This window comes from Humulus lupulus, chromosome 9 (assembly GCF_963169125.1).
Source record: "Humulus lupulus chromosome 9, drHumLupu1.1, whole genome shotgun sequence".
Classification (NCBI taxonomy): domain Eukaryota; kingdom Viridiplantae; phylum Streptophyta; class Magnoliopsida; order Rosales; family Cannabaceae; genus Humulus; species Humulus lupulus.
The window spans coordinates 38,866,441-38,893,479 of record NC_084801.1 but is presented as its reverse complement, the minus strand read 5'-3'; the positions used below and the strand labels follow the sequence as shown (position 1 = coordinate 38,893,479).

Here is a 27,039-nt window from a genome sequence, read left to right as displayed (position 1 = left end):
TATATACGGTGTACATTGTAGCTATCTTGAACACCCTACAAATTTTCAAAAAATTTCTAATAAATTATGGTACCGAGGTATGTGTAATTGATAGGCAGCTACAATTGATATGTTCATTGATAATCTCGCCAACTAATAGACTTGAAAAGTGAATACAAAAATCTTGAGATCTTTTAGAAAGTGTGTACAATCAATAGCTTCAATGGCAAACTAAAACAAATAACCTTAGAAAGATCGAAGAATTCTATTGTGCCCCTTTAACCTAGCACGTTCATAAAATGTTGATATGAGAGACCACCATAGATTATACGTGGTCTGGGACACATTAATTTTGTGCTCTTTTTTTAAACGCCCGTATTTTGATCTATTTGCTAGTATGTTTCTTTCTTAAAAGAAAAAAAAAATCAAAGTATTGCAAAATCAGACATTTTAGAGTTAATTAGTAAACTTAATCACATGTTCCCGGAGATGAAGACAAAGATGGTGTTGAGGTGGGGTTTGAGCTTAGTGGCCTCGAGTGTCGGGGGTGAGTCAACATTGAGCAATTTGGGCCTTGATGGAGCATTTGGAATCGGCGAAGCGAGAAAGGAAGGGAGAAGTAGACTCGAAAGCAAGAGAAGGGGGAGCAATTGCCGAACTCTTTCAATCTACAGTCAACAAGCTACTAGTGTGGCGAGGCTTTTGAGCATCGCAACATGTTTCTTTTGACGAGTTTGTTTAGTAGCATTAGAAGGGCTTCGAGTTCAATGAGAGATATTCTTGGGAAAGAGTGACATAAATAAATAGTCAATGTTTTGGGTTTGTTATGAATATAATACTCTTTTATTCTATGATTGGTATGGTGGATTGGAGGAGGGATGGATTAAGGGGGTGTTGAATGATGTTGTTATCCTTATTATTTTGGTAAGAAGGAAAGGTACCTATGGATGGAAATAACTAAGGATTGCAAATTCCTTGGACCCACAAAAATCAGTCCTTCCATATATGGATGGATTGTAGAACAAAAAATTAAAAAAAAAAATCTTAACAATTAAAATGACTATATTTTTTATATTTTTATTTATTTTAAATTGTAAAATAATTTACTTCTTTCTTTCCTTTCTATTATACCAAACAACTCTAGAGAATGCCATTGTTGCCAAAATCATGATTTTGTAACTACTTCCTCCACTTAATTCGCTAATTGGTAACAGAAGTGTCACCTTGATAAAAATAATATATAAGCATAATACACTAATCATTTAAAAAATAAAGCATAATACATGAATAAAATGATATACTTCGTTAATAAAATCTTTTTTAATCTTGTATAACACTTGAAAACAAGCTTAAATCAACCCAAACCAGCACCACATCTGAACTTTTGTTTTAGCGTATAAGTTAGCAAAAATAGATATTATAGCCTACCCACTTAGAAGAATAAACCCTTCTATTTATCTATCTATTTGAACAAAACATTTGACACTTTCTGTAAGTTAACCATTGCAATGGATTTGGGAAGCTTCAATTCTTCCTAGTCTTGCAAGTCTCGTTAATTGCCAATGGCAAACATTTTGTGTCTGCATTGGGGCCTGAAGCTAGAAGTGACCGAATTTGCCCTGTGATCTTGGCAGTGGCAGAATAAGAAGAGCAACCCCATTAAAATGGCAATAATAATTTGAATTGTCATTCCACAACAAGCCTACAACACCTACTCAAGCAGAACTGTTTTCAAGAAGAAAATGAATTTTCTTTTATCAAGACTAAGGACGGTGATGGTGATGTCGTTGTCTGTGATGATGCCGACGTTGGTCAGAGTTCAAATGGTCCCGTCTATGTTTATGTTTACCACTTCTTTGCTGCCTTTCAGTGTCTGAATCTTGGTGTGAATAAGAACGCTTATGCTTGTCCTTACTTCTATATTGGCCATCAGAATCTTCAGATGAATCATAGGAATGCTTGTGTCTGCTATTATGATGCCTATCACTATCGGACTCTTCTGATACTAAAGGCTTCTTACGCAAGTTTCTGTCAATTCGACGATGCCTATAATCAACAGAATTTTCATGGGAGTGTTTTCTTCTGCTTTTGATTTTAGTACTTGAATGATGGTGCTGGCTGCCGTCAGATTCTTCTGATGTATGAAAATCCCTGTGATTGCTCTTTTCATTATGCTCATCATACTCTGAAACTTCTGATGTACTTGTTTCATAATGAGTTCGCCTCTTTTTACTTTTCTTGCTCTTTGTGTGTTTCTGTTTTTTCAATCTTCTCTCTTCATCCTCTGAAGTACAAGAAAACTCATTTTCTTCTAACTCCTCAATATTAGGAGATAATTTTTTATTTTTGTGCTTATTCTTCTTCCTGGACTTATCCTTAGGTTTGCCCGGGAAGTTGATAAGCAACTCAGGGATACCTCCACTTAGGAAGCCTACAAAATAGAAGGAGATCAATTATCATAAACAATTTCAGAACACAGACAGTGATTGGTTTGCAATTGCACTTCATGATTCTCTTGGAAGAAGAAAACATTCACCTCCATACTCATCAAATATATCCTCAGCAACTATTTGTTGGTTGGGATCATCCAATTTAAAGCCTCCACGGGGAGGACTAATACCCGGTTTTTGCTTTAGCTCCCACTTTAGAGGCTGCAATCATCAAAACATTCAAAACCTCAAGTTATCTTCTGTGAGATCAGATCAGTAAAAAAATGAGACAAAAAGAAAGATCAAGCTTTTTGATGCTAAAATGTCACATTAGAAATTCACATATTCTTAAAAGACCTTATTTATTCCCTGCCCATCTCTTCACCCAAAGTCCACTATAGACATAATTTTATCAATAGCCAAGTTAGCCAAAGCAAGATTCTTATTTGATTTTGAGACGACAATCATATCTTAGCACATTAGTTCGCTCAAAGACAGCTGTGTATCCTCAAACCAAGCATGTTAATCCTAATGGTGTAAACCTTCAATAAACCAGGTTTATAAACCTCCAGAATCATTTTACAGAGAAAACTGTCGAAATACACAATAACTCACATAGGACCTAGTGATCCTTCAAATTGATCACTCCCATGAGTTCTTTTTTTTTTTCCAACTTTGTATTTTCTCGGCAAGAGAGTGGTAAACATTAGTAACAAAACTGTCCCTGTAAAGGAAACAACAAAAAATCCTCCTTCCTTTCACGAGCTAGTAAACCCTCATCATTCACTCGTTAGATCATGATAAGAATGTACTATGAACAAAAAAAAAGTACATGTTATTAACTAATACCCACCAACCACGTTTATAGAGCTAATCTCAAGTAAAATAAGACTAACCTCACTAGGATCTATGTGGGCAAGGATAGCAGTCAAAGGATCATCTCTCTTCAATCGGCTCTGTTCATTAGGCATTATGACATCTTTCAATGGACATTCACGATCACCACTTTGGTGACCAAAAGTTCCACATCTAACACATTTAACATTGCGTATTTCAACTCCAAAAGGTTTAGCCCTCCCAGCAACACCAGTCTCCATCCTAAAATGATAGCACAGTTAAGAAAATGTTTAGATAAGCTATGGTGAGAATCAAACAAGAAGCTAAGAAACAATATCAGAATTTCCCACATCAACATTCAAAGATTTTTCATGGGGACAACTCCACCATACCGTGGAGCATTTTTCAAGATTTCAAATTCTTCTCCAGTAGGCAAAGAGCGCCCAAAAACATCTTTCGGCCTGCGCTTTTTCTTTTCTTCAGCAAGTTGACCTTTACCTGGTATAGATTCTGATGGCCTGAAAAGCAGAAAACATTCCACAACAGTGTCATGTACTTTTCAAGCAGAACAAAGGAATTGAGAGAAAGCACTTAATTTCATTGTTATTTATATTACATTGAAGTGGAGGGCCCATCTACATTAGGGTTGCTTTGCTCTTCCAGTTTCCTTTCCTCGGCAATCTCTGCTGCTTTAGCACTTTCAGCATTGTAACCCGGTGGCCGAACATACATGAAGCTCACAGCTTTCATAATTTCCAACTAAAGAGATGAATAAATAGCTAAGTTAGCATAAAAAAAAATAAACTAAAACAGTATTAAGAAAAACCCACCTGAACCCTTTCAAAATTCAAAATAGAATATTATTGTTTAGGAGCGTCGTAGTATTACTATTGCCTACATCATACATGTAATGAGGAGAAGTCGTTCAAAATTCAATGAAAACAAGAATCAATGTGATATTCACCAGAAGCATAGCGCCATAGTAGTAACCACTTGACTAAGATTGACAAAAGAGAGAGAGAGAGAATTCAAAACAAAAAACGAAAATAGGACAGACAGAAGGAGAAGAACTGAACCTTCTCTTGCTCTTTCTTGGAAACCATAGCAGCTTGGCGAAAGAATTCTTGTTCTTGAGCATACTGCAAAATCAACACGGGTAAAATGTCAAGAGATTGAGAAACAGAGTTTGTTATACCTAAATGTAGTGGAAAAAGTAGGAAAGAAGTACCTCGCGAGCGACCTCTTCGGCTCGGCGTTCATGATTGGCGTGGGTCTGTTCGGCGATCCATTTGCGGCGTTGGTTTGGATAGGAAAGTGGGTGCCACGGCTTCTGGTTCAGGTACGAGTGGCTCCACGCGGTGCCTGACTTGGTCTTGTAATCGACTTCTCCTCCTTTACTTGTTTCCGAAGAGAATCTCTTGCTTAGTCTTATCCCTTCTCCTTCCTCACCTTCCATTTTTGTCTACCTCTTGTGTTCTGCAACCAAATTATATCGTCTCTACCTAAAGGTCTAGCAATACCTTTCTTCAAACATCAGAGGTTTAATGGCGTTCACGATCTTTTCATTGCATCCTATAATAATCGGAGAAAACACAACGAAGATAGGAGTAAAACTTAGCTTGACAATATGAAACTAGAAACGATGAGAAAGGTCAATTCAAATCCATATCCATGGCTAAGCGAAAAAGCCCTAATTTGCAGAGAGATTCAAAAACAGACAAACCCTATTGCAATACTCAGAAAATAAAAGGAAAAAAAATTACATTTTATTTTATATGGGATTTTTATTAGATTGTGAAAAATATGGCTTTTTTTTTTTAATTAATCTATGATTTTTTTTTTAAGAATTTTGTATAAAAATTGGTTTATGTTTTGGTTTTACTCTTAATCAAATTTTATTTATTTATAATTTAATTATTATTTTTTAGCTTATTTTTTTATATTATTTTTATATTAAATTTTTTTTTAGTTGTTTTGCACATTTTTATTTTGTAATATGAATTTTGTTTAAAATTATTTTTATTTATTATAAACATTTTATTATTTTTTATTTTTTAGATTGTACATGTTTTTTTTAAATTCTCGGTAAGATAATCAATTAATTGATTGATTTTTGACAATTATGTAAAAAAAAATCCTAGAGCTAGTTATATGTACGAGGATGAGTAATCAGTTATCCTAAAATGAGTAACTTTCTGCCATAAAAGGGGTAACCAGCTACCATAAGAGTGGTAACAGATTACTATATTAAATATGAAAAAAAACATTAAATTTAAAAAAAAAAAAAAAAGGAAGAACATTTCATTAAAAAGGGAAGAATAAGTAACTATGATTTAAGTAACAATATACACACATATCAGAACGTGAAGGTAATCAGTTACCCCCAGAAATACACACAAAGAACGTGAAGGTAACCAGTTACCCCCAGAAATATACACACAAAGAACGTGAAGGTAACCAGTTACCTCCAGAAATATACACACAAAGAACGGGAAGGTAACTAGTTACCACAGATCTGAAGATAGAAAAAAAAATCAAATCCACCCCTTTTTTCTTCTCTCCCATTTTCTTCAAATAATTTTTTTTTAGATTTAAATGTTCCCACCAGGGTAACTGGTTACCAATTCACGTTTTCATAATTTTATTATTTTTCTTTCCAAATTTTGGTGTTCTTTTAAGGGTTACAGTAAAAATAAAATGCTGAAAAATTTGATTTGATTTTTTTTTTTACATATAGTGGAAAAAACTATTAAAAAATTACAATAATAAAAGATAATAAATAAAAAATAGTAAAATAATTATGTAATGTTATAATATGTGTGGAAAAAAAATGGAATAAGAAAATAATAAGTACAAAAAATGAAGGAAAAAAGCACTCCCAATAGATGCTCTTCTTTATCCTCTAAAATACATCATCAAAACACTACTTTATTTATTTTACCTCTAATTTTTACATTACACCATACATCAGCATCTTTATTTTTTTCTATATCATTTAAATATTATTTTTTTATTCATTTAAAAAATTTTATCTCATTATCAATAGTATTTTTATATCTTTTAATATTTATGATATTTATCCATATATAATATCAAAATATAAATATACTTTATTTTAAATTATTCCAAAATAAATAAAATATAAATTAATACAAAATTTAAAAATAATTCTCAATATAATTATTATAACAAAATATAAAATGATAATATGTATATAAGTTTAAAAAAAATTACTAAAACCATATAATATTATTCCTAATATCAAGCATATATATAGAAAAGTTAGAAAAAAAAATAATAAAATATTTATAAAGGAATGAATAGTTGTCTCTACATGTAAATAATGAATAATGAATTGAGCTAAAAAAATTTAGAATAACTCATTTGACGGAGAACCATTTTATCACATTTGAGCTATAATTATAGAAAATAACTATTTTAAAGGAGTCATTGGGAGTGCTCTTAGGAAAGAAAATTAAAAAAATATGAAAAAAAAACAAAACAAAACAAAAGAAATGATGAAGGAAAAAAAAAACAGATGAATGAATAAAAATGAAAAAAGAAGAAGAAAAATAATGGAAAATGGAAAGAAAAAAATATGAATGAGAAAATTTGTAGAAAAAATGAAAAAAAAAAGTGGAAGAAGAAAAAAAGCTCACATATGTGAAAAAAGAAAAAAAAAATGGAAGAAGAAAATAATAATACAAAAATGAATAAAATATAGAAGGAAAAAAATAAAAATGAAAATGAAATAAAACTAAAAAAATATGAAAAAAAAAAACAATACAAAAGAAAGAAAAAAAATAGATAAATGAATAAAACGAAAAGAAGAAGAAGAAGAATGGAAAGAAGAAAAAAAAGATGTAGGAAAAAATTGAAAAAAAAAATTAGTAAGGTAAAAAAGAAAAAAATAATTAAAAAATGAAGGAAAAAATAAAAAATTGAAAAAATAAAATAAAATAATCTTTAAAAACAAAGAAAACATAACTATAATAAAAAAAATGGTATTTCAATATTTTAGTTAGCTACTAATTGTGTTTCCTATACTTAAATTTTTTCTTTAATAAATTTTTCCATACAAATTAAGAAAAATATAATTTTTATATTTTTGCACATTGATGATATAAAAATCATAATTTTAAAAAATTCCCAAAAAAATGGCTTACCGTGGGCATGGCTGAAATTGGCCTAAAAGAAAATTTTCAAAAAAGCACAAAAAAAAAAAAAGAAACATAGTGATCCTTACAAAATTTTACAACTTACACACAAGCTTCTTTTATTTATTTTTTAAAATACCTCATAAAAATTATCTATTTTACATCAACATTTTATATTACAACATACATTAAATTTTCTATTTTTTTTTCTACATTATTTCAATATTATATTTTTTTCAATATTTTTATTCATAAAAACAAAAAAACAAAACAAAACATATAATATAATAAAAAAAATACATTTGTAGCTAGACATAGTAATGAATAGTGAAAATGTAAAATACATATGCATTTTACATCATCAAATGCATGGTTGTTTTTGATTGATTTTATATTAAAATTGATTTATTTTATTTAATTCTTTTTTAAGAATGTGTTTTTAACTAGTGGTGTCGATGAACTAATTATCTAGGTTAGCATTGTGTCTACTAGTAACTAAATCTTACGGAATATATAAACTATACTATAGTATGTCATTGATTTATGGCATTATTTAATACCATATGTATATTTCTATATGTTTTGTATATGATGTTATAATTAAGTTTTTTTGTATATATATTGTATGTTGCTAGATATTGTTGTATATGAATAAAAATGGCTCATCTTTATATGATATAAATATATGTTTGACGAAAATTGTTATTTTTCGTTAGATTTAATACTTTTTTTAATTGTTTTCTAAGACGGCTAGTTTTTAAAGTCATCTAGATATAGATAAATAAATTAAAAATAATAATAAAAAGTAATAAAATCTTCTAAATAAAATAAATAAATTAAAAGTAATAAATGAGCCATAATAATTTCTCATCACATATTTTAAAATTTCATATTAAAGTATTTAAACTTCTCGATCAATTATGTTTTTACAACTAAATTTATTATTTTATTTCTTTTATTAATTATTTATTTTGTCATTTGTAGATGCCAAAATATGACATTGGGTTCAACATAACAACATGGGCTCGTAGTGAGATTCAACTCCTAGCCCAAAGGAGTTAGCACCTAACTAGATCAAGTCTGCATTTTAGAGCCCGTAAGGTTAACACTCATTCATGATTAGGATGAGCTCCAACTTATACTATGCGGCAGAGAGAAAACATTAATGAACTGCTCAACATGACGAGACAAAGTGGAAGGAGTCCACTCTCCATCGAAGTAGCAGTCTTCCTCTAGAATGAGGGGAGACCGCTTCTCTAGGGATCCACGAGGAGGAGAGCAACGACTCTCAAGAGGGGCAGATAAAAGGAAACCTAGAGGGGGGGGGGGACCACCAACTGTGACTATAGATTAAGTGGAACAGACTCTTCCTGAGACACGTCTACTAAACTCAATACTCATAGCAACATTCTGACTTCCAGACCCTTGATATTCTCTCAGATCTCAGACTTTATTTCTACACCCTGTATTTTACATGTTATTTCATTTTTATGCTATTTTTATTTACAAGTTTACTGACTTGACCGTCAGAGTGCCCTCGCCCGACATGACTCTAGTGTCACAAGGTTTCCTAATTACTCAGTTTTCTTTGTTCTACAAGTTGTCAGTGCCCGCGATAGTTGATTTTTGTGATTATAGATTTCAGCCTCTACAATTTGGCGGCCATCGTGGGGCCCTGACAAGTTGCCACTGAGCAAAGCGACTCAACACCTACCACTCAGCCATTCGACGCTAAAGCAATGACAGAACATATGGAGGAAGGAGAGTTCAACGTAGAGCAGGCCAACATCTGTGAGCAACTCGCTGCCCTCATAGCTCAGATGAGGGAGAACACAGAGCGCACTCAAGCCATGGAACAAGAGAATGTTGCATTTAGGGAGGAGAACACCACGTTGAAAGCCTAAGTAAAGTTGCTGACTGCTTCGATGACAACTCCTAACACCAGTCGAGCGAGATTCCAAGTGTCAATCATTCCAATGCAATCATTTGTGGCCACCCCAATAGGAGGAGCGAGTCAAATTATTGAACAACAGTCAGCACTAGGAGCATCCAATATCGAGTTCGAGCATCAAACATCCACTCCCATCACGTTCAATCAGACTACAGGCTCACAATCAATCCCATCAACCATCCCTCCACTAGTTGTTCCTCCAGCACCCATCCCTCAAACAGTCATTCATCCACTAGCCATCTTGCAAAAGTCATCCCTTTAGTAGTCAATCCAGTAGTTGACTCCCCAGCAGTCGACCTGCCTAGCATGACTGCTCCTAAAAGGCTCTAAAAAACATCAATCTCTTACTGAGCCAAGTAATATGACTATTGATTTAACTCCTGTTGTGAATGTAGGAAAATCTATTGTTCTTACACAAAAGGATCTGATTGAAGAAATAATTGCATGAAAGATGGAAAGCGTAGAGTCTAGCTTTGAAGATTCACCCTTCGTGGATTCCATGCTTTAGTCAAAATGCCAAAGAAGTTTTGTGTTCCCACTGATGAGAATGTATGACGGCACGACTGATCCTAACGATCACATAGCATGCTACAAGCAGAGGATGTTTACTTCTGCTATACCTCGTGAGTACGCGAGGCATGTTTGTGTAAGGGGTTTGGGTCTAGTCTAGCTAGCCCAACCCTCCAGTGGTATACAAACTTACCTAATAATTCCATTGCTTCTTTCACTCAATTAATAGATGTCTTTGTAGAATAATTTTCAAGCATCAGGAAGCTAGAGAAACTATTTGATGACTTATATATGATCAGACAGAGAAGGGGCGAGTCATTAAAAGACTATGTAGCAAGGTTCAATGCCAAGAAAGTGGGAATCACGGCCTGCAACGTGGAAACGACCTTCATAGCCTTTCGAAAAGGCCTTTTGGTAGAATATGATCATTATAAACAACTAACAAAATACCCTTGCACGACAATAGAAGATGTGGTTGCCAAAGCATGGGCCCAGATTAAATGGGAGGAGGATGAGTCTAATAGACAACCAATATCCAACGACTCGTACTCACGTGACATTTGAGGCCCAAAGTGAGTAGAGCGAAAGCCATCCTATTATGATGAGCCTTATCCGACCAACAAATCTAGACAATTTTGAGACAGTGGAAGAGCACCACCTCAACGATCTTGTGACTATCAAGAAAGATGTAATGCCCCGAATTCTCCAATGTGGTTTAATGGCGGGAATAATAGGCCGGGAGGGCCATACTTGTTTAATTATGCCATTAATTGATAAAATGCATGTATATGTGGATTATATTGTAATATGATGTTAAATGCATGCATGTGAGTCTATATTTTTAATTACAGGGGTGTGATGATAATTTGGCCCGTTAAGGGTAAAATTGTATATTTGCATGCATGTCGATGATATATGTTGAGACCACATTATAATGTGGGTTTGTTCGAGCCAATCGGCATGAGACGATCTTGGATTATTGATTAGTGGTTTGGTCATAACGGGTTTAAGTTCGGGGCTTGGGTTGAGTCTCGGGATGATTATAATGATTAGAGCATTACCGAGAATTAAAGGGTAACAGGATATGAATTATTGGTGTTTGGCGTTATTGAGAATAGTGGGAATTGGAGAGCGTTAATTATGATTAACGAGATAGGTTGGAAAGGACAAATATGCCCTTGGGAGCCTTTAGAAACCCATAATTGACCTAGGGGTATAATGGTCTTTTTACCCCTAGGATAGATATAAACTCCTTTATGTTGTGAAGTAGAGAGAAAAACAGAGCAAATCTTGAAGCTTACCCGTACCTTCTCCTACCTCCATTTCCTTTGTGATTTTTGAGCTCTTGTTGAGAATTCAAGCTTGGGAAGTAGACCTTGGGAGTTTGGGAGAGTGTTCTACCATTGAAGAGCATCACAACCTGAGTTTGAGGTAAGTTTCCAACCATTAGATTTCTGGTATACTCTGTTTTGATGTTAGTTTTCAGCTTGTGATCTTGTTGTGGATAATTGGAATTGATGGAAGTTTTGGTTGGGGTTTCACTTGGGTTTTGATGAGGGAGTGCTATAGATCAAGTTTAGGGGTTGTATTGGAGGTTTGAGTGGTGTTTAAGATTGGTTTGAAAGGTTGGTTCCAAGAGAAATCGCAAGGGAAGAAAAACAGGGATTTTTGCTGAATTGGAGGTTGGGCCGCGGCATGGCCAGGGAGGGCCGCGGCCCTTGAAGGATGCTGATGGAGGCCGCCTCTGTTTGAGGGGCGGGTCGCGGAATGGCCAAGGAGGGCCACGACCCTTAGTGGCTTTTTGGCTAGAAATGGCTTTTTGGCTCGAGGATGCTAGCCTTAGGCCTCGGGGTCGATCCTACTACCCGGTTTAGTAGTGTTTGATGTCTCGGAGGCTAGGTTTTGGTTTGGGAACCCTTTATTATTCATTTTATTGATGGAATCCCATAATTGGTTATGACCAGGTAACTGCTAAAGGATCAAAAGGTTGATCGTTCTCAAGGGTCGTTCTTTTATTCATTCTAGCTCGAAGCAGAGGTAAGAAAACTGCACCCCATATGTGACATGCATGGTTATTCTTGAGGCATGTTGATTGTGTAAATGTGGACATGAATCGATTACCAAATTCTTAGCAAATCTTGCTCACTTGTGCATGGTACTGACTCATTAGTCAGATTTGGCAAAGGTGTCGGTATCAACTGTGAAGCTGTGACTCATTAGTCAGGTTCGGCAGTGGTACTGGGCACTGGTCACATAGAGCTGACTCATTAGTTAGGACGGCTTAAGCGTGTCTAACGCAAGCTAATAAAGATTAGATCTAATCGATATCTGCATTGGATGACTCAAAGAGCATTAATGTCGGACCAACCTCAAGTTCGATGAATATTTTAAGCGCTTGTGTGACTTACCCATCAGTCACTCATCTGTTAAGCTAGAGACTTACCTATCAGTCTCTCATCTGTTTAAGGCTAGTGGCTTACCTAGCAGCCACTCTTCTGTTTTAATTAGAGACTTGCTTGTCAGTCACTCAGTATGGTTTTCTAGAACCTCAAGTGATATTCACTCATCTGTTTAAGAGCTATGAGCTCTGTGTGATTACAATGATAATCATTTGATAATGTTTACATATAATGCTATGTTTTCTTGCTGGGCTTTGGCTCATGGGTGCTATATGGTGTAGGTAAAGGGAAAGAAAAGTTTACCTAGCCTTGAGTGGAGAGCTTAAGTGGTGATGTGTACATATGCGGCCGCTTTACCACCACGGCCAAGGAGTTCTCAGAGGAACTAGGGGGTTTACCCTATTTTTGCCGCTTAGGTTGGCGGGTTTGTAATTTTGAGACAGTAATGACCTTTTTGAGTTGTAAATAACTTGTAAATGTTCTTCTGGGCCCATGAACAGTTTTATGTATTAAATAAAACATATCCTTTCTTTTTATTGATTTCCACCTTAGCCTGTTAATAACACTTAGAACACGTTTTTAACCAAAGGACTCGGGTAGCGGGTCAACTTTCCGATTCACCGTTCACCGTAACGGTTCTGGGGTAACCAGGGCGTTACAACTTGGTATTAGAGCGTGCCAAGGTTAAGGTTCCTATAGACTGGCTGGGTATGTACACACATCACTGAAGTCAAGCTCGACTCATGGTTTGGTAACTATTTATGTAGTTATATGTATAACTGCTTAAATGTGGTATATGTGCTTTACCTGTATGCATGAGACACCATGCTGAACCTGTGCCCTGAAATGTTATATCCTCAGCAATTGTGTGCTAATTAGTACTGAAATTGCTGGAACATACTCATTAGTATGGTTGTTTATGAATTATTATGCGATACATGCTGAGTGCTGAATGCTATGAACATGTATCTGCTTGTATATTGAATGACTGTGGAATATGATAATTGTCTGCTTGTTCTTGGACAGTGAGGCGGCAAGAGGTTTCGTTATTACTACCTAACTGGCCATATTGATCAATGTTTCAGCAAGGTATTAGATAAGAATGAACCCAGGGCAAACAGATACTTTAGCTGGCCAAAGTGATCAGGGCCAGAATAACAATAACAGCCAGGGTCAGGAAAATGACCAATCTCAAATTCCATAGCCAGCTCCTGCGAACTGGCAGCAGTTGTTTAATGACTTGCAGGCAACAGTGTTGAAACAGGGAGAGGAGCTTCATCTCCTGAGATAGCAACAAGTGCCTACAGTGGTTAGTGTATCAGAGGCACCTCCTGTGTTGGTGCTAGCAGCAGAGCAGCTGCCTGAGGTAGGAAATAAATAGGAACCTCTCTATGAAAGGTTCAGGAAGCAACAACCTCCAGTTTTTGAGGGCAGTGCAGATCCTGCCAAGGCAGAACAATGGATGAGCATGATTACCACTATCCTTGACTTTATGAGGGTTACTGGTAATGAGAGGGTGGCCTGTGCCACCTATATGTTTCGGGAGGATGCCCAGATTTGGTGGGAGGTAATTACCTAGACCAAGAATGTTAATGCCCTGAGTTGGGAGGAGTTTCAGACCTTGTTTAATGAAAAGTATTACAATGATGCCATCAGGGCAGCTAAAGCTGAGGAATTCATTAGGCTACTTCAGGGAAGTTTATCAGTTACTGAGTATGCCTTAAAATTTGATCGTTTGGGTGCCCACTGATGGGACCAGGAGAGAGAGATTCCTGCAGGGGCTACAACCCAGGTTAGCCTGTGATGTACGTATCACCACTGTGGCAGGGGTTACTACCTATGCACAGGTGGTTGAGAAGGCACTCACAGCTGAGAGTGCAGAGATCAAGATCTGGCGTGACAGTGCAGCCAGAAAGGATTTCAGGAGGACAGTTCCTCCATTTGTGGGTTCTGGTAGGGGTGTTGGCCCCAGTGATCAGAAGAGGAAGGTTCTTGACACCTTCCTAGTCCCAGGTCCTGACAGGAGGCCCCGTGGTATTTCAATGGGCCGTCCTGGGGGTAGTGAAGCCTGGAAGACTCGTCTTGAATGCCCTAGATACAAGAGGCGTCATTTGGGAGAGTGCAAGGCAAATGCCTGCTATTTGTGTGGAGCAGTAGGCCATTTTAAGAAAGATTGCCCTCAGGTAAGAAAAGAAGAACCCAAGAAGGTTGACAGCTCGGCCCCAGCTCGAGTGTTCACGTTGACTCTGCTGAGGCTTCTCCCTCAGTTGTTACAGGTCAGCTTCTTAGTGCTGGAACCGCTTATAATGTCTTGATTGATTCTGGTGCTACACACTCTTTTGTTGCTAGTAGTGTTATTGATAGATTGTGTAGACCCTGTGATTTCTATGCTGTGGGGTTTGGTACTTTGTTACCCACTGGAGAGTTAGTGGTATCCAGGAGATGGGTCAGATCTTTGCCAGTGATAGTGGAGGGCAGAGAGTTATCAGTGGACTTGATAGAGTATGATCTGGGTATGGATTGGTTGGCAAAGTATGGGGCAACCATTGATTGCAGAAGGAAGATGGTCACCTTTGAGCCTGAAGGTGAGGATCCTTTTGTGTTTGTTGGTGCTGTGCATGGACCTTGCATACCATTGATTTCTGTATTGAGGGCTAGGGATTTATTGCAAAGAGGTTGCATTGGATTCTTAGCCAGTGTGGTTGATACCACTCAGGTCATGCCAGTGAGACCAGAAGAGACCAGACTTGTATGTGAATTCCTGGATGTGTTTCCAGAAGAGAACAAACTTGCTATGATTTCCTTTCTGACAAAGACAAGACAACTATAGCAAGAGGAGACAAGAGGCTAGACAACCCACCTAAACCACCTCAGAATGCAAGGGTTGTTAATCTGATCTCATGAGGCTCAAAAGTTAGTGGTATTACGTACTCAACAGCCCAACGCCATGCACGTGAACTAGTCAATAGTCAAGGAAAGAACAAGAAGCCAAAGACAGTCATTGGAAAGACCATCAGTGTAACGCCTTGGATAACCAAGACCGTTACACTGTGTGTTTAAAATAGTGCAAGACTTGCTAACCAAGTCATTCAGACAAAGTGTAAACTCTATACCATTATCAGAGTAAGACTAAAAAAGATTTTGGTCACAAACAGGTTATTTCCATTAAAAATGACGGTTTAATACATGGAGACTCAAAACAGGGTTTAGGTGTCTTAGTTACAACAAATTCTAGAAGTTACAAATAGTTCAAGCCACTCTAATGGCAAAATATACATTTTAGGTTTCCGTTCCTGTACAATTTCTCGACCGTGGCGGCCGAGCAGCTGACGATGTACACCTCGCCCCCAGAGCTCTCCAACTCATGGTTGATTCAGCCTACCCTTGCCTTTACCTGCACCACGTAGCACCCGTGAGCCAAGGCCCAGCAAGAAAACATAATAACATAGCAAGATCAGCAACACTTATCTAATATCTCACAATGCTCAACTAAGAATTCAATATTTCATAACATTTATCCAATCAGTAATAACAGTTTGTCATCCAAACAGTCAACCAACTAAATTCATAACACAATATTCACATTCATAACCAATAGATTGTCATAACCATCAAATAACATTCAGGGTTGGCGCCCTTAGTCGCACCCTCTATTTAACACACTGTCTTCAGCTCATTAGGGCCGCCCCCAGTGTAATACTCACTGACTCCGGCCAGCTTAACCGAGCTCAGTGATAAATAAGCTGCCTCAGCTACCAGTGGCCGAGCCGCGCCCCAGCGCGCAAATATTGATTCCAACACCCTTAGGCCGATAATCGCATGTCCCATGGCATAATAACACCATCACACGACATGATATAAAAATGGAGGGAGCTCTTAGTCCCATCGTGTTCACATGGTTAATCACATTCACATAACAATGCGTACAAGCATAGGGAACACTTAGTCCTAACCTAACCACATAATCAGGTGCAGCTTTCTTACCTTTCAATTCACTAGCTTTGATCCCTCGACTCCTTCAGCACGATCCCTCTCGAGCCCTAGCGCTTACCTAATCACAATCATGGCCAAAGTCATTATAAATCCCCAAGATTAAAACCTAGCCCCGGGGCCAAACCCGAGCCCCCGGGAAGTCCTAGTTCCACCAAACAAGGTGGTGGAACCAAACCCCAAACCCTAGGTCAAAAACCCTTGCAAACAACTCAAAAATCCCCTTCAGAAAGCAGGGTAGCGCTACAGCGCTCTTGGGAGGGCGCTACAGTGCTACAGACAGAAGCCAAAGTCCCCTCAGCATAATGGCCTAGCGCTACAGCGCCCAAAGGCTAGCGCTGTAGCGCTAGTCACAAGCAGCCCAGCACCATTCTTCTCTTCTGCGATTTTTCTCAAACCAACTCAAACCAACACTCTTCCAACTCTTTCCCAAACTCAAAAACAACCTCATGACCATAGTCCACTCATCCCAAGCACCCCAAACATCTAGAACTTAAGCACATGCATCCACAACCTCAGAATTCACCATAGCCACTCCTAAGCTCTAAAACTCAATCAAAACCAGCTAAACTACAAAGTTAGAGTTTAGGCTTTATACCTTTGATAGAATTTCGACCACAAGCTGCCTCTAAACCTTCTTGGCTTGCCTCTCCTCAGTCTTAAGCCTGAATTCCTAAAGTTCCATCCAATTCAACTTAAGCACCATAGCTTAAAACCAGAAACAAAACCAAACCAGCAACTGAAGAGATTACAGAACCTTACCTCAAGTGATGGCCTAATCCTGCTAAACCCTTGACAAATCCTCAATCTTTGTTCAGTAACCTTGTGGCTTAATTGAACTAACTTCCCTCTGAGTTTTTCTCCAGAACTCCTCAAGAAATTGATGAAGAAAACATAAACTGACTTAGAGAACCCTCTCTGTTTTCCCTTCTTTCTTTTCCCTTCCTTTTCTTTCTTTTTCAGACTTCTCCAATATTCTACAAATCCCACTAACATAAAGCCCTGGTATTATTTAACTTCTGTAAGCTAAATGACTAGTATGCCCTCCCCATTAAGTCTAAACCCTCTAATCCACTTAAGGGCATTTTAGTCATCTTACCCAATTCCCACTAATTCCTCGAGTGTCTCTAATATTTCCCGCTTAATTCCCGATACCTAATTAGTTATCAATATTATTCCTCAATGTCATAATAGACTCTAGTATATTCGCTAAATTCCCATTTATACCCCTAAGCTCACCCCGAGTCAGGTATAAATCCCCGCCATGACTTTTCGCCACTTTGCTCGCTAGGATCGTCTCAAGTCATAGATCACAAATATATCCACATAATAATGTGGTCTCAACATTAACCTACCAATATACACACATATACACAATTACGCTCTCAATGAGCCAAATTACCATAATACCCTCACAGCAGAGTATATATAGTCCCATGCATGCCTTTATCATCATATAATAATATGACCCACACAATCATGCATATAATTATATAATAATACAATAAATCAATTATGGCCCTCCCGACCTCCTAATCAAGGTCCTAAACCTTATTAGGAAATTTGGGTCGTTACAATCAGCTTTGTTAATGACGAAGCCACATATTTGCTCCATCTTCATCATGATGCTTTAGTCATTTCATTACATATTGCTAATCATTTTAGTAAACATATATTAATTGATAATGGGAGCTCAACTAAAATTTTATTTCTCAATGCTCTCAGGCACATGAAAATATATGAGTCAATAGTCATATGCAAATCTACAGTCATCATCAGTTTTAGTGGGGAACAGAAGCATTCGATTGGAGAGGTAAACTTGCATGTCTGGACAAAAGGAATGACCCTCCAGACCAAGTTCATCGTTGTTGACTGCCCATCCTTATAGAATGTTATCCTTGGACAACCTTGGATCCATATGAAGAAAACTATTCCATCCATATACCACCAGGTGAAAAGATTTCCAACACCCTAGGGAGTAAAGCAGATTTGGGGAACGCAGAAAGCAGCACGAGACTATTACCAAAGCACTCTGAAAGAAAAGCAACCTACTTTGTTATAGCAGTTACAACAGTCAAACCCAGTGTCTACCCCTGACGAGCCTAACATGGAAGAACTTGAAGAAGTAAGCGTTAGCAAGGAGTTCCCGAAGCACAAAGTCCAAATTGGAGCCAATCTGACACCAGAGCTTCAAACTAGGCTGATCAAATTCCTTAATATACACCACTACTGCTTTGCATGGTCTCACGAAGACATGATAGGTATAGATCCCAATGTTGTTATGCATAGGTTGTAGGTAGACCCCAACTTCCCTCCAGTCAAGCAGAAGAGGAGGAAATTTTCTCAAGAATGCAACAAGCCGATCAATGAAGAAATTCAAAAGCTTATTGACATTGGATCAGTCAGAGAAGTCAACTATCCAGATTGGTTGGCCAATGTAGTGGTTGTTCGAAAGAAAAATGGGAACTGGAGGATTTCTATCGATTTCACATACCTCAACAAGGCATGCCCCAAGGATTCATTTCCACTGCCACATATTGACATGCTTGTTGATGCCACAGCCGACATGAACTCTTGAGCTTAATGGATGTGTTATCTGGATACAACAAAATCCTAATGCACCTGGATGATCAGGAGAAGACATCATTTATCACAGTGTAAGGGACTTTTTGCTACAAGGTTATACCGTTTGGGCTCAAGAACACTGGTGCCACATATTAGAGGCTGGTGAATCGGATGTTCACAGGCATGCTTGGGAAGTCCATGGAAATTTACATTGAAGACATGCTCATCAAGTCCCTAGCAGCATCAGATCCCCTTGACCACCTCGAATAATCATTCATGGTACTTCAAAAATATAATATGAAACTAAAATCCTTCCAAGTGTTCTTTTTAGTGTTTCCTCAAGTAAATTTCTAGGGTACATGGTCACAAAGCGAGGAATAGAAGAAAAAAAACATATCAAATATGGTTAATACAAAACATTCACTCACCTAAATCAATCAAGGATGTCCAGCGCTTGAACGGAAGGATAGCAGCACTCAGCCCTTTTATATCAAAATCATCCAAGTGCTGCCACCTATTCTTTTCAACACTTAGAAAACAAAGGATTTCGAATTGACAGATGATTGTGAAGAAGCTCTCAGACAACTCAAGGAGCACCTCGCCTCGCCATCACTCTTAGCGAAACCAAAAGATGGTGAAGCACTATATATATATATACTTAGCAGTCTCCGAGACTGCAGTCAACGCAGTGTTAATAAGAGAGCAGGAAGGGAAGTGTAATGCCCTAAAATCCCTAATGCGATTTAATGGTTGGATTAGTAGGCCGGGAGGGCCATAATTGATTTATTATGCCAGTAAATTATTGTATGCATGTTTATGTGAATTATATTATAATATGATGTTAAATGCATGCATGTGAGTCCACATTTCATTATAGGGGCATTTTTGGTAATTTGGCCCATTGAAGGCGTAATTTTGTATTTTCATGCATGTTGGTGAATCATGGTTGAGGCCACATAATAATGTGGATTTGTTCGAGCCATTTAGCATGAGACGATCTTTGAGTAACAAATTAGCGGTTTGGTCATAACGGGATTAAGTTCGAGGCTCGGAGTGAGTCTCGGGATAATTTGGTGATTAGGGCGTTGCCGGGAATTAAAGGGTAATAGGATATGAAATATTGGTATTTGAGAATATTGAGAATAATGGGAATTGGAGGGTGTTAATTATGATTAACGAAATAGGCGGGAAATGACAGATTCACCCTTGGGAGCCTTTAGAAGACTTTAAATGACCTTGGGGCAAAATAGTCTTTTCACCCCTAAGATATATATCAGCCATTCAAGCTGTAGAAACTAAAACCACAACAGATCCTTCTCTTTCCTTCTCTCAATCACCATCCTCCTCCTTCCTCCTTTGGAATTTTTGAACCCTATTTGAAGAACTAAGCTAGGCAATCAAGGTTTGGAGCTTAGAACTTTAGTTCCTCCATTGAAGAGGATTTGATTCAAGCATAAGGTAAGGTTCTAGTTTCATTTTATAGTATCTTGCTCTGTTTTTGTGATGGTTTTAAAGTTTGGAGTTTTGATCATTGAAATGGGGAATTTGATGAAGTTTTGATTGGTATAAAGTTTAGGTTTTGATGGTTATATGGTGGATAAGTTGTGGTAATAATTGGTGGTCTTGTTTTGTGATATTGGGAATGTTTTAATAAGGTTTTGAAATGAGTTCAAAATGGAAAAACATGGGTTTTTGGCTGAGTTTCAGGTGGGGTCGCGACTCTGCTCTAAAGCGCCGCGGCCCAAGCTCATTGAAGAGGAAGGGTGGTGCTGAAGGGCCTGAGGGCCGCGACGCTTGAGGGAAATTTTGGCCAAAAGTAGGTTTTTGGCTTGGGGGTTCAAACCTTAGGCCTCAGGATCGATCCTACCACCCGGTTTAGTAGGATTTGATGTCTCGGAGGCTAGGTCTTGGTCCGAAAACTAAAAGCGCTCGTCTAGCCAAAGGCTAGTTACTTAGAGTTAGGGCCAGAGAGCCCCAGTGACTGTTTAGTCACATGGCTATGGGTACTGAGCGCCATAGTGACTACTCATCAGTCACTCATTTGATTAAAGCCAGGGCCAGAGTGCCTCAGTAACTATTTAGTCACATGGATATGGGTGCCGAGCCCCATAGTGAATTGCTCGTCAGTCACTATTATGGTTTACCAGAACCTCAAGTGTTAAAATACTCATCTGATTGGAGCTATACGCTCCTTCATGGTTAACGTAACCACAAAGTGATATTCACTCATCTGTTCAGGGCTATAAGCTCTGTATGATTATAATGAGAATCATTTGATAATATTTATATGCAGTATTGAGTTTTCTTGTTGGGCTTTGGCTTATGGGTGCTATGTGGTGCAGGTAAAGGGAAAGAAAAGCTCACCCAGCCTTGAGTGGAGAGCTTAGGTGGTGATGTGTACATATGAGGCCACTTGACCACCACGGCCAAGGAGTTTCTCAGAGGAGCTAGGGGGTTTACCCTAATATTTCCGCTTAGGTCGGCAGGTTGTAAATTTAAACTGTAATGACCATCTTGGATTGTAAATAACTTGTAAATGTTTTGATGGGCACATGAACAGTTTTATGTTTTAAATAAATATATCCTTTCCTTTTTGAGTGGTTTTCCACCTTAACCTATTAATAACACCTAGAAGCACGTTTATAACCAAAGAACTCGGTTAGCGAGTTAAGCACGGTTCAAAGTTCATAGTAATGGTCCTGGAGTAACCATGGCGTTACATGAAGCAACAACCTATTTTCTACGTGTCAAAAACCCTCCTTGATGCAGAAACAAGATACACTCAGCTTGAGAAATTAGCATTAGCACTTGTCATAGCAGGACGCAAACTCAGACCATACTTCTAGTGCCATCCTATTGTAGTGCTGACACAATACCCTCTTCGTAGCATCCTGCACATGCCAGAGCTTTCAGGAAGACTCACTAAATGGGCAGTGGAGCTTAGTGAATATGAAATCACATTCCAGCGAAGGACATCAATCAAGTCCCAAGTATTAACTGGCTTCATTGAAGATTTTTCTAGTGACATGCAATTACAAGTAGAGAAAGAGTTGTTATATCTCAATGAGTAGTTGAGCTCTAGATGGATGGTGTCAAGGGATGGCTCAAGTAACAATAAATGGTGTGGGCTAGGAGTTGTTCTTACTTCACCTCATGGAGATATCATTCAATGAGCTATCAAGTGTGACTTTAGAGCAACTAATAACGAGGCTGAGTATGAGGCACTCATTGCAGGGCTCGACCTTACCAAGGAAATGAATATCAAGAGCCTTGAGATAACATCAGATTCACAACTTATAGTCAATCAATTAAATGACACATACCAAACCAAGGACTCCAAGATGACATCATACTTCCAGGCTGTGAAAGAAAGATTGTCAAGCTTCACTGAAATCTCCATCAATCAAGTGCCAAGGATAGAGAACAGTCATGCTGACGCATTAGCCAACTTGGGGTTAACTATCCAAGTCAAGAACAGAGTCACAATTCCTATCGTCTACATGTAGTGGCCAGCAGTGTGGAAGCCTCAAGAAGAGTTCAAAGACATGGTAGAGAGCAGAAGCTAGATGACCCCCATAATTCAATATTTGACTGACCGAACACTCCCACAAGATAGAAGTCAATCTAGAAAACTCAGAGTTAAGGCAGGAATATTCACCCTATATGATGGCAAGTTATACAAACAGTCGTACTCAGGACCTTTGCTTAGATGTCTCACCCTAGGAGAATGACATTACATTCTTACTGAGTTACATGAAGGCGAGTGTGGCAATCACTCTAGCTCTAGGAGTCTTTGTAGTCGGGCATTAACAACTAGCTACTATTGGCCAACCATGAGGGTGGATTCATATGATTTTGTGATGAAATGTGATAAATGTCAGAGGTTTGCTTAGGTCTCACACATACCACCAGAGAGATTACATTCAACTCTAACTCCATGGCCATTCATGAAGGGGGGGGGGGGGGATGGATGTAGTTGGGAAGATGCCTACTGCTCCAGGACAATGAGTCTTTATGCTAGCACTAACTGACTACTTCACCAAGTGGGTGGAAGTAGAGGCATTGGCAAAGGTAAGAGATCTTGAAGTGAAGAATTTTATCTGAAAAAATATAATATGCAGGTTCAGAGTGGCAAAGGAGATTGTCATAGACAATAGTTCACAATTTATTAGCTTGTAAATTCAAAATTAATGCCCTAAAAGCATGTAAAGACAATTTTATTGAATTAAATAAAAGAAAATTTTTAGTATATTTGAATATTATAATTATTGTATGAATTAATTATATGATAATATCAAAAAAAGTCATTATTCATTCATGAGAATATGATCTTGTATTAGTACGAGATAATTAAGATCATATATAATGAATAAAATAGTCAGTAACATATTAAAGTATGGAATCTTTAATGAATGGTTACTAGTATGATTTGCTAAGCATACGAGATACAAGTAATCTAGATTCGAATTACTATTATGGATAGATGTAATGTCCTCCTAATCCAGGATTGTTACATTGTGTACTTTAAATAGTGTAAAACTTACTGATAAAGTAACTTGGTTATAAACGTGTAACTAAGGTTAATATCAAGGGTTAGGGTTAAAATTTTTGGTCAAAGGTGTTGGGAAAACTTATACAAGATCTTATTTATTTTCATGTAAATCATATATTAAACAAATAAATATAAAAAAATCTAGAACATGTTTCTATAATTGAATTTAAATAGATATATTTATAAGAACACTTACATTATACGCAGCGGAATGAATAAATCATTCCTTCAGTTTCTCTAACCCTTGAATCCTTTCTGTCGCAGGGTATCACCAAGAAACTGAACCAATCTTCTAATTTCTTCGCAGGGTATCCTTAGAATCACCTAGACTAGAGTGGGAAATTCTCAACACATGAGATAGATACAAAGAGAAGAAGAAGAGAAAAGAATATTGAGGCTTAGAAAATGACTTATGCTGTAGAGAGAGTCTAAAAATCTAGAGCATCAAAACTAGATGTTCTCATCATCTAAAAAATAAGTGATTTCAACTCTCACTTAGCATTCCTTTTATAGGCTCAATTAGGTCATTTATTTAATTAAAAAGTTAATAAAATAATAGATAATATCAGCCATTAGGTCGAAATTATCATGGGCTTTAGGCCCGAGAAATTTCCCATTTAATTATAAGCCCGTTGGACTTAAAATCAAGGCCAGTATTTTTTTACTATTGATTTAATTAATTAAATAATTATTTAAATCTTTTATCAAATTAATTATTTATAATTTCAACCTTGATTTAAACTTATTTATTAATTTAAACACCAATTTTTCTTAATTAATAAATCTCCCCTAAAGTCTATTTTCTTCTCTAGATTGTATAACTCTATGAAACTATCCAAAATTGACTCGGTCAACTTTGATAATTCTAATTGATAATTAAATCAATTAATTGAGACTATCTAGATGATTTTATCCAAGGTACAACGAGGACCATAGACCTATGAAATCAAGCTCCAATGAGTTATCATAAATTTAACAAATAAATTTACTAACTTATTAATTCTTCGTGACTCCACTAAAGACTCAGAATTGTACTCTTGAATTCATAGAACACTCTATAACCAATATAGATACGTTATTAATTATCCATTGTTACAACTATAATTGTCACTCAATCCTTTATAGATGTTCTATGATGAAATGGGACTAAAAATACTGCTTTACCCCTCATTATATTTTATCCTTAAAACACTTAATTCCTTGTAAATGATATTTCAGTAAAATAATATTAATTACTGAAATGAGATCTCTATCATTTAGCACCTTGAACCAAACTAAAAGAAAACTATCGTTTTTATTCTTCATCAGAAGCTATAGATCATATCTATGATTAACACTCCCACTCAATTATACTACTGAGTTCCCAAGATGTAAGCATGGGCTAGTTTGTAGGGTAAGCTGGTAACGAACAAGTCAAAGTCAGTTAGAATACTAAATGCTTATAATTGAGATTGAATTGACATATGGTCAACTATATGATATGACTAGAATAGATAATAACGATATGTTTACTTATTCTATCTATTGTCAATATCGGTCCAGTCCAATGTAATAAATACATCCAATCTTATCTACTTTGCTAATGTTCTGGAAAGAACATAACACTACAATGTGTAAGTAGATCATATCGTAGATTGGCAAGTCAGTGTAAATCCTGTGCACTGACTAATCTTAGGACTAACTTATGTTTGAACATATAATCATATTTATATTCCACTGTGATTACGTCACTATAAATACGATTTAGCTATATGCTCGGGATTTAATAGAAGTTTATATTAAATAAATAATCATGAAATTAAAACAGGTGAGCAAAGTGATTTACCAAGTTAAAAATTGATTTCTATTCTTTTATTGATAATAAATGAGATTACAAAGAAATTGGATTTTAATTAGGGCATAAAACCCCAACAAAATCCTACTTGCACTAATTGAAAGTAATGCCTTAATTCTAATAATCCCATATCCTTGATATGCTTATCAAATGCAGCTTCTGGTAGTGTCTTTGTAAACGGATCTGCAAGATTGTCTTCAGATGCACTCTTCATAACCTTCACATCTCCCCTGGCCACATATTCTCGAATTATGTGATACCTCTTTTGTATGCTTACTCCTCTTGAGACTTCTAGGTTTCTTCGAATTGGCTATCGCTCCTGTGTTGTCATAAAACAACACGAGCGATTTATCCATATTTGGAATTACACCAAGATCTTAATAAAACATCTTTAGCCAGACTATTTCCTTAGCTGCTTCAAATGTAGCTATGTACTCAGCCTCCATTGTAATGCCCTACTTCCTTAGAGCCATTACTAAGTGAGTTTTAAAACGTGCTTTCAACTCGCTAATCGAGGTTTTAAATTAAACAGTGTAATTAAGCCATAAACAGAGGAAAAATATAGAATTAACTCCATATCATTGAGGATCGTAAAAGTTTGACACCTGGGATCCCAAAATATAGTTTAGAAATATTTACAACAAAAAAACTGTACTAAGTCGACTAAACGACAAAATCTAAGTTCATTTACAAGCATATCCCAAAACTTCTGGCTGTGGCAACTAGGCTGGCCAAACATGTACACGCCGCCTCACGCCTGTTGTACTCATGGTTGGTTGATCTTCTCTTTACCCTTACCTGCACCACAGAGCATCTGTGAGCCGAAGCCCAGCAAGAAAACCCACAAACAGATAACATATGCAACACATATATCAAGCATATAAACATGCCACCAATGGCTAAACACATACAGCCTAGCCATCCCAGGCGTTCACCAAGCCCTGGGTTTGCGGACCACGCCGTGAGGATATCCCAGGTATCCTTCTAGGGACTCGCCCTGACAGCTCGCACTCCATGTGCTCATCGCTGCTTCCGGCCCCTTGCCGTTCTCGGCCTTGCACTCAACGTGCCCAATGCAGTTCCAGGCCCTTCGCCATTCTCGGTCTACACCATTCCCGGCTCTAGCCGACCATTCACATCATAATATACATAACATAACAAGCAAGTATAGAATTCTAGCATATTCAGCTAAAGGGCTACGCCCCGCAATTCTAACATATTGGGCTCAGCCCTGCATACCAATTCCATTCAAACATATTGGGCTCAGCCCTGCACACAAGATCTATGGGGACAAGAGTTTTCTTACCCGATTTCTGAGCTTTCTGAGCACTGATGCCCCGAGCACAGTCCTCTAATGTGAGCCTCGCCGAAACCCTAGTCACAACACATTAACAATGTCCATCCATCAAATTCTAATCCAATAAATAACTTCGAGCCATAACCCTAACCTCCGGGACCTTGAATTCTATCAATCCGGGTGATAATATCCATCCCGAGTCTTACCCATTAAGTTCCCAAGCCTAAATACCCTTAAAAACTCAGATTGGCACAAAGGGCTGCGACCCCACCCACAAGAGCCGCGGCTAGCCTCGAAACAGAGGCTAGCGCCACATTGACCCCCACACGGGCTGCGGCGCGCCCACCAGGCGGCGCGGCGCGCATGAGCTTCTCAGCCTCCCATGGCCGCTCGCGCACACGGGCCGCGGCGCACCCCTCCTAGGGCCGTGGCTCTCACCTCCGAACCCAGAATTCCTCATCAATTTTCTACCTTTTCTTCAAGCCAATCCTCACCAAAACCACACTAACAATCCTAGATAATCAACACCATCATTCCAG

At 37.4% G+C, this 27,039-nt stretch overlaps 1 protein-coding gene across 1 annotated transcript; it reads right to left on the bottom strand.

Annotated features, from left to right (window-relative positions):
* Nucleotides 1–1,263: 1,263 nt before the first annotated feature.
* Nucleotides 1,264–4,988, bottom strand: LOC133802477 (uncharacterized zinc finger CCHC domain-containing protein At4g19190). Its single transcript, XM_062240790.1, has 7 exons — nucleotides 4,474–4,988; nucleotides 4,322–4,384; nucleotides 3,862–4,004; nucleotides 3,638–3,763; nucleotides 3,305–3,506; nucleotides 2,516–2,630; nucleotides 1,264–2,410 (listed from the first exon to the last, which is right to left on the bottom strand). Exons 1-7 carry the CDS (start codon nucleotides 4,699–4,701, stop codon nucleotides 1,743–1,745), a joined length of 1,545 nt encoding a protein of 514 aa, XP_062096774.1. The 5' UTR covers nucleotides 4,702–4,988; the 3' UTR covers nucleotides 1,264–1,742.
* Between the last annotated feature and the right edge of the window lie 22,051 nt (nucleotides 4,989–27,039).

Bases quoted from the DNA above. Each gene is read 5' to 3' on its own strand.
- LOC133802477 (XM_062240790.1), bottom strand. From the start codon at position 4,701: ATGGAAGGTGAGGAAGGAGAAGGGATAAGACTAAGCAAGAGATTCTCT. The intron at 3,507-3,637 runs GTATGGTGGAGT...CTATCATTTTAG, and splicing joins ATCTTGAAAAATGCTCCACG to GATGGAGACTGGTGTTGCTG. The intron at 2,631-3,304 runs GTTAGTCTTATT...TGATGATTGCAG, and splicing joins CCCACATAGATCCTAGTGAG to CCTCTAAAGTGGGAGCTAAA.